Here is a 12898-nt window from a genome sequence, read left to right as displayed (position 1 = left end):
ACTAGGGAGAAGCATTAAACACTTTGCTAATACTTGTGTGAGGCGTCATAGAGAATTAACGTGACGACTTGCAATGAGCGGCCAGAAAGAAAATGTGCAAACTGTTTCTATTGACTTGATTTGATGGATTGGTTATTTGGAACTTGTTGACATTTAGGATTGATGAGCTCAAAAGTGCTTTTTTTCTACTAAAACATTACCATTCGGTATGTATTAGAGAGAGGAGGAGCGGGGAAGGTGTGTGTGTGTTTGGGGGGGTGATATTTAAAGAAAAAAAAAGTGTGACGTGTAAAAAAATATAATTTCATAATTTGAAATTCAAAGATCAAAATTCATTGGCAATTGAAGATGTATCACAATTTCAAATCCAACCACAATTTTTGAATCATCGTGGACGAAAATATACTGTCAATTTTAAATTATAATTTTTGGACCAAAATCCAAACTCACTCACAATTTTAAAAGCACCCACCACAATTCATTAATTAAAGAGTTCACCAATCAAAATCCAATCACAATTTGAGATTTACCACATTGTAAAATCCAGACGCAATTTTAGATTAATCCCTGACAAAAATCCACAGTTTTAGATTTATCACTGCCCCAAATCCACACAAAATTTTAAATGTATCACTATCCCAAATTTACTCACAACTTGAGATGTAAGACATACGGAAACACACACACTATTCAAAGTTCATCACCATACAAAATCCACTCAGCGTTTTAGACTCATCAACTGTTGAGTTTGAAAAAAAAAAATAACTCATTGAAAGTCTTCCTCCAAAACATTTGAGGATTGCCACGAAGAGCGCAAAATGCAGCCTCCCAGCAACACGCACTGGTGATACGTCATTACAGAGCCACGGTGGCGATGGCGGCAATAAGAGATAATTAGACTGGTTTGAAATGGCCGTTCTGACCCGTTCCCTTGGAGAAGGCGTCCAAATGGCGGCGGGCGCGTTGAACCTCGCCGCCACCTGCTCGACGCCACCACCGAGGCCGGGCGACCACGGCGAGGGAGCAATGGCAGTGAAGCGGAGCCTGCAGGCGCACGGCACACATTAGCGACAATATGGCCGCACGTGGGGGGTGACGAGGCGCAGCCTTTATGAGAGCGCGGGCACAAGAGTGGGATGCTGTTTTGCCAACGGGTGCTGCTGCAACAAAATACTGCAGCAACATGAGATCGTAAACTACTTCTTGACAGTTTTAGATTTTGCACCAGCTCGCTACGTTTCTCCTTAATTAAATTCCTCACCAACCATAATCATCTTATAATTTTTGTTTTATCACTGGCCAATTCACAAATTTAAGATTTTTCAAAGTCCACTCAAATTTTTTTATTCATTACTGACCAAAATACAACCACACTTTCAGTTTCTCAAAATCCAGTCAAAAAGAAGAATATTTTCAGTGACCCAAGTCCATTTTAGATTTGTCATTGTTTCATCACCAACCAAAATCCACTCACAATTAACACGATGAATCTGGGAACAAAATCCAGTCTCAACTTTAGCTTGTCGCCAACTAAAATCCTGTCAGAAATGTAAGATTTTTCACTTATTTATTTTGATTAATCACGGACCAAAATCCACTCACAATTTTAGATTAATTACCAACCAAAGTAATAATTTTTGATTCATCACCTGTCCAAAGCCACTCACAATTTTGATAATGATTTTTAACAAATAAAAATCTATTCAAAGTTCACAATTTTACATTTATCATCAGGCAAATTCCATGAACTATTTAATATCACAGACCAAAGCAGGCTAAGTGTGAGGCCACAAATGGTGATTTCACACTCTTTCCTTGCACTTGTAAAGCATTGAAGGTAGCTTAGCATGCTAATAACCAACAGCTTGCTCCACGATGGTGGAGATGCAGGATGGGGATGGGTTAGTGTTCCTACCTGCCCAGCTGGGGGTCTCCATGTACGGGTAAAGATGGTTGGACTGAGGCTGCGTCACTGGACTCTCTACTGATGCTTCGACCTCACGATGGGATGAAGAAGTCTGAAAACAGGAAGAAGACTGCTTTAATTTAATTGCCTTTATAAGAAGAGGTTAGCTTACTAGCCTAGGAATCATGAATTAGCATGTGCCTCATTAGCCAAAGTTAGTTCACGTGCCAGCTGAAGGCCTACTGTTTATTACAAAAATCTAGAAATTATTGACACACATAAAAGCCTTTCAAAATAAGAGAATCATGGAAATATAGGGCTAGGGTTAGCAATGTAGCAATGAATTGCTAGCTGTTTAGCCACAAATTAGCATTTTATTGGGCTGAGCAATATGGCCTTAAATCAAATTAGTTTTAGATTCACCACCGACCAATTCAAATGAACATTTATAGATAAATTACCAGTCAAAATCAATGACCAAAATCCACTCAATTTATCTCACAAAATCCATTAAAAAAAAAGAAGTAACATAAATGACTTGACATTTTTTAATTCATCTCACCAATCAAAATGTATTCCCAGTTTTAGATTAATCAGAGACCAAATTTCACTCACAATTTCATATTAACCAAAACACAGTCAACATTTTTTTCCATGACCCTCATGTCAGATTTCCCCTCTCAAGATGGTTACGATGTGGATTTTGAAATTGGAATTGTAAAAAAAAAAACAACAACAAAATGTGTACATGGTGTGCCAAAGATCGTTTGTTGCTGAACGTAGCACACGTGTCAGCGTTTGCGCGCATTCACGTGCATGCTGCTGGTGGTTTGTTTTTCTTGCTGACTCGGGATTGTCGGCGGTCCGCAGCCTGGCTCCGGTCCAGAAGTCCAGTCGCTGAACCACGACTAAGAGAGCGAGCGAGTGAACATCGATTTCATCTCTGTGAAACTCTACGCTACACACACGCGCAAAATGCCCAGTGTGCACCAAAGCAATTTGTCATTTATCAAAAGTAATTAAAAGCAATTCCTTTCCCTCTGCTTGATTGAGGATTGAGTAATTCTCGAGCGTGGGGGATAAATAAGAGGGCCAGTATGAATTTTGCAGGAGGAGCAGCTAACCGGTGTAAAAAGGAGGGGCCAGACATCTGCCTCGACACGATTAGCAAACACGTGCGCTTACGCCGCCGACCCACAGCCGCTAAATAATATATTAGCGCTAGCATATTGACCGGCCCGCTTAAAAGGCTGCGTCAACACCTCAGCGGCAGCAAAAGTCGGGACGCGAGCAGATGCTGCGACCGCGCGTGCCAAAAATCCAGATCGCCGCACTTAAATACCAACAAAGCCACTTGGGAACGAGCAACATAAAGTTAGCGTCCGATGAAACCCGGCGGAACGGTCGCGGTGCGACCGCTAACAACCTCCGGAAGGCCCCATTGGCTTCCGTGAGGCGGGAATGAAAATGTCAGGATTGATTCAGAGCGAGGAGGGTTGAGGCGCACGTGGTTCCGCTTCTCTTCATTTATTCCCATTCGATCGTTAGCGGCCGGGGAAAAAAGTGAAATGGAAGCGGCAGCTGTGACAAACGGCAGCCACGAGAGGGCGAGGTCTCGTCAAGAGGTTTTGGCAGAAATTTTAACCTCGTCCGGCATGCAACACGACTCATTTACAACCACGCCAATACGTTTCACAATGCAATCAAACCAAACTTACAAAGCTGTTGTCATAAGAGGGCGCAATCTCATTAATTTATTCACTGCCGTGGACGTTTACATTTGTTCCCTGGAATCCAACCGTTTACTGCCATCGTAGAATATCAAATATGTTTTTCAATAGGTAGGCGTGGAAGAAGATCTTGCCGAGCATGTCTGTGAAACCGAGTTTCGACTTAATTAACTGTAATGATAAACATACGCCAATAGATGGCAGTGTTACATTACTTTTGGATTTGAGACCAGCACAGCTTTTGAGTAAAAGATAAAGATTAGGTGGTCTTGTCACGTCAATTATGAGGGAGAGAAACACCAACATGTTGGAAGTCAAACAAGTTTAGGCATCTCATATTCAAACAGAGTATGTAGAAGGAGTGGAAAGTGCGTCATGATCGTGAGGAGAGATGACATGGACAATGGAGTGAACAGCAAACGCAAGTAAAAAAAATGCTGATGTTCAACTTCAGCCATGTGGTGAGTCAGTATCGCTCATGGCCAATTGTGTACTTGTATGTATGTAAATAAATGATTATTTTGTCATTAAAATCCCATTTTGCAGTCTTGTTTTTGTGTTGTCACAAGAGCAACAAGTATTAGCGACAAAGTCAACTGTTCTACTAAAGGTCGCTCTAAAGTTCTGTTGTTTTCTGTTTTTTGGTGAGAAATTGATAATTCCATGTTCAACTGTTGATTATGAAAGAATGGAAAATGATACAGACAAAAAAAATGACTCTTTCAACTCTAAAAAACAGTTGGGTCAAAAGTAACCAAATTATGGATCAAAAATGAACCGATCCACTCTATGGGTCAATTTGATTCAACTTTCTGGGTTGTTTTATACAAAATAACCCTCTTTTTTTTTTTACCCAAGTAAAGGATCTGGCCAATATGTATGAATAGTTTTATGCTGAAAGACCAATTTCTTGACTCAAAGTAGAGGATTGGTCCATTTTTGACCCATAATTGGGTTATTTTTGACCCAACAGTTTTTAGCGTGTATAGTCACAGAACACAATATTTTGCGGGTCTTGAAAAGCAGTAAAATGCTATAAAACGCACGGAAGTGAATGAATTAACAATTAGATAATAATAATAATAACAATAACAGTGATAATAATAATAATAATAACTCGACCGGAATCCAGAAATTTGCACCCTGAGGTCCTATTGAAACGATAAACTAAATTTTCTTAAAATCCCATCAAAACTTCCTAATCTGGTTTTGTCATCAGTCGTTCTCCAACCTAAAAAGTTACAGAATGCGAACAGATTCCAATGGAATTTGGTGTGCCGCTTTTGAATGCCCCAAAGATGAATGGATTAACTGTGAATCCAAATCAAACAGCAAATGTCAAACATGTTAAAAAGTGTCCTTGGAAGAAAAATGAAGGGCCTAAAAATGAACAGATTAACTTTTGATCAAGATCAGCTAACAAGAAACTTCATTCACATTCCTCAAAAACTTTTTCAGTGATGGTAAAAAAAAAAAAAGATATGGTTTTCATTATACTGTAAGCCGAAACTCAACAAGTTACAGAAATTGAAAAGATTCTGATAAAAGGTGATGTGTAGCTTTTGGGAGCAACCCAAGGACGGTGGATTAATTTTTTGATCGGAAGCAATTTCATTGACATTCCTTCAAAACTCCTCAAATAATGTCCTTGTAAAAAAAAATTGTAATTGTTAAAGGCCCTGTAAAGTGAATTCAGGGGTTTGTTTCGAAATACATTTGACAAGTTTGAAGATAATTGTTGAAAAGGTGCAACTACTAAATTGCGGAAATCGTGTTACAGTGTTCTCTGCCATTTCAGTTTTCCAGGTTTTATGAGCTGGCTAAAATAGCAAGTTGCGAAATACATTAGTCACTCCTCACCCGATATGAAACTTGAGCACCTTTGTCCACATTGACGATGATCAGGTGCAATTGTTTCCAATGCATCTTCCCCAGATTTCCCACTGGCGTGCCCCATTTAGAGTGCCTCGTTATCGACATTCAGTGCTCACACATCACAAAGCGAAATTCTAAAGCGTGAGAAGGATGGGATCCTTTCTTGATAAAGTTCGACTTCACAGCCGGTGTGTGGATTGGGGCTTTCAGCTTGTATGGCTGCTTTAGAGTGCCTCATTGTAGGCTGGGAGAACCCTCTTATCATGAATAGAAGGCAGAAAAGCAAGATAAAAACAAAATAAAAATAATACTAATGAGTTAAAACTCTGATGTGACCGGCAGTGTATGCTGGCTTGGCCTCTTTGGAGTGCCTCGTAATCGGCTGTAAGTGTGTGCACATCATGGAGAGAAGATAAAGAAATAAAAATAGTCTAACATTACAGTCAGTTATGGGCTGGGTCTTCGGGCTGGCGTGGTCACTTAAGAGTGGCTCATTGTCTGCCATGAGTGTGACCGAAGAGCAAGGTACAAAAAATAAATAAATAAAGTCCAACTTTCAAACTGCGCTGGTGTGGCCGCTTTAGAGTGCCTTGTTGTTGGCAGTCAATGTGCACTTCACAGAGAGTTGTTGATTTTTCACAATTTTGAGGCCCCATTTCATAAACATTTTTAATGATTCACATTTGGCAAAGCTGTTGACAGCACCCTTCTCAGGAGTGGATCTGATGTTTTGAAATTTCAAAAAAAGCATCAAATCCTGAAATATTTTCATCAAAAGTTGTATAATGCTACAACATATGACTTGTGATCGTGGTGAAAAGCTAATCGATATTCCTGAGAGTCAATCCCAAGCCTGATGTTAAATTTAAACATTTTAGGACCTTTTTTAAGGCCACTTCATCAAATTGAAGACCTCCCCTTCAATAAAGCGATATATGTGAGCACCAGGAGCGAGCGTTTTTATAGTGATGCGGACTAATTACATTCTTTCAACGTTTTCCCAAGAAAATGGAACCATGTTGTTTATTGTTGTGTGTGGCATTTTTAAGAGCTGTGAGGATTTAAGGATAAAGCGTCACTTTGAAGGATAATTAAGGCCTCCGTTTTGGGAAGAGCGCTAATTAAAACTTTTTAAGGATCAGTGGACACACCATCCCATCTTGACTTTCCATATTTGGCCTTGTGCTTGTAACAGATAAACACACTATATAAATAATTGCAGACTTGGCAGAGGGAAAAAAACAGTGGCGCGTTTTTGTAAGTTTTCAGGTATTTTTCTGCTGTTTTAATTGACCATTCGCAAACCACACCCTCAAAGGACCACAGCTCCGACATACGGCTCGAAACTCCATTGACCTCCATTGTAAAATCAATCCACAAAACTTTTGCCAGTAAATCAATAAAACTAGACCAAAGAAAGCTCCAACAAGCTGTGGGACCTCCAACAAGCAAAATAGTGAAGCGTTGTGCCCATATTGTGTACATTGTTTGTGAGGAATCTACAAAGTAGAGCGAAGTCTTCAATGGATTATACAGTGTGGACGGCCTCGCCCCGAGCTAAATGCCTCCTGAACAAAGTATTTCCTACATTTGCTCCAAGACTATAAAGGGTTAGGCTAAAGGTAGCTAGCAACCGTATGAGCTAAAAGACACCTCTTGTCAAATTCACTGTAGCTCGAGAGATCATCCACAAAACTGAACATCAAAGTTCTACTTACGATTTTTTAAATATTGTATATAAGGATATCATTATCATCGACCATTCATCACCTAATTTGGTGAGTCCTTCCATATTTTCGACGAGTTCTTTATGGTGCAACGCCTCATAAAAATACACGGTTTATCCTGGTCGTTTATGCTGGGTCTCATACTGGTAGCTTTGTGATGTTTCATCAATTTACACAAAATTAACATAGCATCGTAAATTATGTGAACTGGGCAGTGCAACGTCTTGCGCAGCGTTGGTTTATGAATGGAGTGGGAAAATCCAAAAACACCCATTAACTATGGCCAGCAGATGGCAGCATTGTATGTCTTTTCAATTGGCTCCCGGGTATCAATTTACATGAAAACATGGCGGATCTTAGGCAACAGAACGTTTTCAAGGATGACGTGAATGATCAAAGCGTTCGTCACATTAAATCTCATTCACAGTGTCACTCAACAAAAAATAAATATTAAAGCTTGTTTTCTCCTTTTTCTTTTTCCATTTTCGCTTGATGTCAATCAAATTACCTATTTTCAAATGGTGATTACTAAAGAATGGAATAAGATAGAAACATACTTTTTTTCTAATAAAAGAACATAATACAGTCATGTTTATGTAGTCATGGCACACAATGTTTGCCTTGAAAGATGAGTGAAAATGCTCAAAATCGTCTGGCACTGTAGAGGTTGTTCTTTGGATAACGTTTGGCAGTAAGAGTTTATGCTTAAATTCAGATCATTAATGCTTTAAATCACCCTATTAATTTTCTGTACTTATATTAATATTTGAATCAACATACCATTGCTTCAATTCCGCTTGTTGCTGCTTTACCTGTCCTTATTGATGCTTCCATTCTGCTTATTGATGTTTTAATCTCGGCAATTAGCACTTTATTTCCGCTGATTATTATTGATGCTGAACACTGTGCTGCTTATTATTGTGTCAATTCAGCCGATTAATGCTTTAATTCTGCTTTGAATCGCTTCGATTCATCTTAATATTGCATTCTGAGTCTGTTTTCATTATGCTTCTTCTGCCTCGTTGCGTCGTCTTCATGGGCGCACTTTCGTGAGACAGCCTTGAAGAGGACCCACAGAGAGCTTGAAGTGCTCCTCGAGCCTCCTCAAAACCGCATCGGCACAAATGAGGTATGCGGTTGAATGGCAGAGTAAGGGGAGGTGTCACTTAAGTTGCCCCCTTCCCCAAACGTTTACGGGGCCTCAAATATCTGATGATAGCCCTCGTGGCTTTTCATCTTCAATGTGAGAAATTAATCATCCCATTCATTATTTTAATAGCTGTCATTTTTGGCTACGTCCTCCCCCAAAGCGCCGATTTATGGTGGCGGTGGCGAGCGGCTGCGGCAGGCGAACGGGATTTATCGTAATGTTTGCACCAGGTAGCCCGCCACCGTATTTCAGCCTTTCACTGACATGCCATTAAAACGCGCCACTGATTAAACAACCACTCCGCGGTCGGCCAAAAAACTGACAGCATACGTGTGAGCAGGTGTGTGTGGGTAAAGAGATCACACACAATTTTTGTTTTTTACTAGTCCAAATCAGTTTTGACCCCGGGTTTCAGTTTCTTAAAAAAATAAAAATACAAGCAAACCAAAACATCTCTCTGGAACATCTCCCTTTTCTACTATTGGCTGTCATAATGTAAACAGGAAGTAAGTTTGCTGTGCAGAGGCTGAATTATGCAAAGACAACCCCCACCCCATCACAAGTTCCGAGTTTACGGTCCTGCTCTGCTGTTGAAAGGTCAAACATTTGTTACCAAGCGTGAGAAAAAAAATCAACTGATTCTAATAATCTTGATATGGCACTCATAAAAGTTTTAAGAAGGAACACGAATTGTGTTATTGAATCGTTTATTCATGTCTGCAACAAATCCTTTTCAACAGGTATTTTGCCTAATAAAATGAAAATGGCAAAAGTGATAGGAGTTTATAAAAATGGTGAAAAGAATATCGTGACCCCAATTTTCTAAAATACTTGAAAATACTTTGTTGAAAAATATGGTTTATTAACTGACCACCAGTATAGATTCAGAAACAAGCAATCAACAGCAGTGGCTGCGTTGAATTTGTAGATATTCTCTACAAATTCAACGCTGCCAAATATAGCTACCGTAATGACACAAAAACAGCACACTGTGAGTGTATTTATTGACTTGTGTAAAGTATTTGATATAATTGATCACTCATCAATAATCCACAAATGTGAACAATATGACCAGAGAGGTGTTACATTTCAATGGTTAAATGTTTCTTTCAATAATAGGTTTCAACATGTAAAAATAAATAATAATGAATCACAACTCAGAAGAGAAACTTTTGGTATTCCACAGGGTTTGGTATTGGAACCTATGTTATTTATAATTTATTTCAATAATATTTGCATTGTTTCAAATATGTTAAAATTTGTAATAGTTGCTGATTATACAAATGTATTTCATTCAGGGTAAAACAAAGCACAACTACCGGTGATAAAAAAAAATGGACATTTTATATGATAAGGAAGTGTTCATTTGTCCCTGAATCAATCAGTTGCGCATGAGTCTCATGAGAAGCGTCAAAATGGGAAAAAAACTGCCATTGTTTCGAGAGTGTAAGTTTTAGAAGTTGATCAAAGAATCCAGTGAAAAGTCTTCAGTTTTTGGCAGCCGCCGTTTAGTATCCAGCTGCATGTCTGGATGTTAAATGCCGCCGCTTGTAATTGACACTTTTTTTTTCTCTTGGCAAGTTTTCACATCCATGGCATGGCGGCACATTAAATCCCAGCTGGTCATTGGGCACGTGCCTGACGCTCGCCTGTAGACATGAAATTAAACAACCTACGACTGGCAATTACAAATTTACCTGTGAATGAGACATAATGTGCTATAGCCTCTAGGCCTACATATTCACAGTGTTGCATTGCTTTGGGTTCAAGATCTACGAGAAGTACTCGCTGCATCTAGGCAGAGGAGCCAAATCCAGGTCCAGAAAGTAAAAAGCCTGCCACAGTTTGGCTTTAGCCTTAGGTGCTAGTTAGCTAGCTAGTTAGCTAGCTTACTAGCTGGCTCCCATGGTGAGTGTTTACCTACTAGGGAGCAAAGAAGCTAGCTGGCAGCCATGGTGCTCGTTTACTTGCCAGGGAGCTAGCTAGTTAGCTAGCACTAGGGTTTAAAGCCAAACAGTTTTTACTTTCTGGACCTGGATTTGCCACCTCTGCATCTAGCCTTGTCACATTGATTACGAGGGAGAGAAATGCCAACACGTTGGAGGTCAGACAAGTGTAGGCACCTCCCACTCAAACATAGTATGGGTATGTATTTGTCGTTGCACATTGTACAATGTGTGTGAGATTTTGCGAAAAGATGAAAATATTCATGCATTCACATTCACACTCTGGTGGCGGTAAGCTACTTAAGTAGCCACAACTGCCCTGGGGTAGGCAGACGGAAGCGAGGCTGCCAGTGTACGCCTACGGCCCCTCTGACCACCACCAAACATTCGCACCTTCCATACACCAGCATGAGTAGCACTGAAGGCAATGTGTGTGAAGTGCCTTGCCCAAGGACACAACGAAACACATGACTTGGGGGAGAGCGGCGATCGAACAGCCGACCTTCTGGTTACTGAATGTCTGTCTCTACACCCGCCACAATTATTTATGTCATAGCGAAAGTGGTATACTGTATATAATAGAGCAGAACTGTATACCTCGCTTTACGAATGCAAACCAAATGTTGCAGTACCGCCGCCAAAAATCCGCCGCCAGGTTTCATCGAGTTAGTGCGAAGCCCTCCGAGACACTGTTACAAAACTGCACTGGAGTCGAACCGGGCTCGCCAGATGACTAATTGCAGCATTTTGTAACAAACTCTCTGGCAGTGGCAGTGGCAGCGGCAGCAGCAGAGAGGATCGGTCGCCTCGCTCAGCGGGGACCCGCGGACTCGCTATACCGCGCAGTGATTGGCCGCCGGCTCCGCTGGCCTCTAATTGAGATGTTTTATGAGGCCGCGCGCGATTGGATGAGCTCGCGTCAGTCGGCGCAACAACCTCAGCCGCGCCGACGACCATTCCGCTCGCATTTAATTGCTCGTGCTGCTAACAGTTGGCGGCCGGGAAGCTCACAGCAGCTGCTGCATGGCTCTTAAAGGCAGGAAATTACTCTGCTTTCCATTTCTTGGCCTCACCAGGAAACACATACTCTCTTTCTGCCTGTAGGGGGTGTCGAGGAATCCCTTCAGTGCGGGGACTTCATTACACACGCAGTTCTGATGCTGTTGAGCGTTTTCTTTCGTGACAAATGATCACATCTTACTCACGCACAATGAGGAGAGCTCAAACATTTCCCAATTTAGCATCCTACGTGAATATGGAACAAGGTTCCTAATTGGACACATTTGGTGTGCCTAAAACCAATCTGGCAGACTGTTTCAGGTGTAGATTCTTCAGACTTCTTACCGTTTTTTACGATTGCATAAATGCTAAAAACTAAAGAATTACATAATTATCAAAACCTTACACTGAATCAGCAAAACATGAGACCCAATTGTCACCACTTTAGACAACGAAGTCAGCCTCACACTTTTTTCAGAACAACACACACAGTGATTTGTGAAACACTGAATACACTTTTATACATTAGACACGGAGGTATGTCATAATGTCACTTCCTTGCAATTCCAAAGCACTGACTGACAAATCACCACACGCATGCACATTAGCTGTTCCAACACATGATTGCTTTATTGTAGACAAAACGATCAGGTTTGAACACTACAAAAATGCAATTAGTTAAATTTTAAACCAAAATGGAACAAGTCGGAGGAAGAAAGATGAGGGTGAGAGCGAGAATCCGTGGAGCATGAGCAGGAGTTAGAGGTTGAGGAAGAACTGAAAAGGGAAGAGAACGTCCTCAAGAAGAAGAGGACCAAATCTGTCAAATAAAATTTGTGCAACACTAGTTGATAATGTCATCAACCATGGATTGATGCTGAGGGAGGCTAGAAAAAGATCCAATGAGGATATTGCCTACAGATGTTGATGAAAGTTGCTAGTCAGATCCAACAAGGCCAGGGGTACAAGCAACCCTGGTCCTAGAGAGCCGCAGTCTTGCGTGTTCTAGATGTCTCCCTCCTCCAACACAGGTGATACAAATGATCAACTCATCCGCAAGCTCTGGGGAAGCCTGATAAGGATCCTCATCTATGTTGGAGGAGGGAGACATCTAAAATGCATAGGACTCCGGCTCGCTAGGATCAGGGTTGCCTACCCCTGAACTCTGTGATTTATTTTACTGTTGTTTTGGGTTTTTTAACAGTAAATTTAACCTGTACTGGTAGTACAGTATTTGTATTTGTCTCATTTCTGGGCTTACAGTGTTGGGACAAATTGTGTTGTGATGATGTCAGATTTTATTTATATGAAGACAAATGCATTGGTGTCAATGAACGAATTGGATGCTTTTACGGATTCTACACTTGACCGGGACGAGATCTAAGGCAGACCATTACCTTGGAGTTGCTGCCATGGAGATTTCTGCACCGACCAATCGGGCCTGGGCTATTGGTTGGTGGGTCTACTTACTGTCAGATTCAGAAAACAAAAAGACAACAAAAAAGACACACACACTCTTGCATTTTTGTGGGTCTGCTCATGATCAACATGTCTACCACATGACA

The 12898-nt window shown here is 40.8% G+C and overlaps 1 protein-coding gene across 5 annotated transcripts in view; it reads right to left on the bottom strand.

Moving 5' to 3' along the window:
- The window catches only part of LOC147181617 (RNA binding protein fox-1 homolog 3-like), a 486306-nt gene that overhangs the window by 227151 nt on the left and 246257 nt on the right, over positions 1 to 12898 (bottom strand). For all 5 annotated transcript variants that reach the window (XM_086090602.1, XM_086090584.1, XM_086090576.1 and 2 more), the window contains one exon: positions 1916 to 2018. In XM_086090602.1, coding sequence (XP_085946728.1) covers positions 1916 to 1937 — 22 coding nt within the window. In that variant the 5' untranslated portion in view covers positions 1938 to 2018. The remainder of the gene's footprint in view (positions 1 to 1915; positions 2019 to 12898) is intronic.

This window comes from Leptonotus elevatus, chromosome 1 (assembly GCF_054856555.1).
Source record: "Leptonotus elevatus isolate MCC_2025b chromosome 1, RoL_Lele_1.0, whole genome shotgun sequence".
Classification (NCBI taxonomy): domain Eukaryota; kingdom Metazoa; phylum Chordata; class Actinopteri; order Syngnathiformes; family Syngnathidae; genus Leptonotus; species Leptonotus elevatus.
This window is presented reverse-complemented; position numbering and strand designations above follow the sequence as displayed.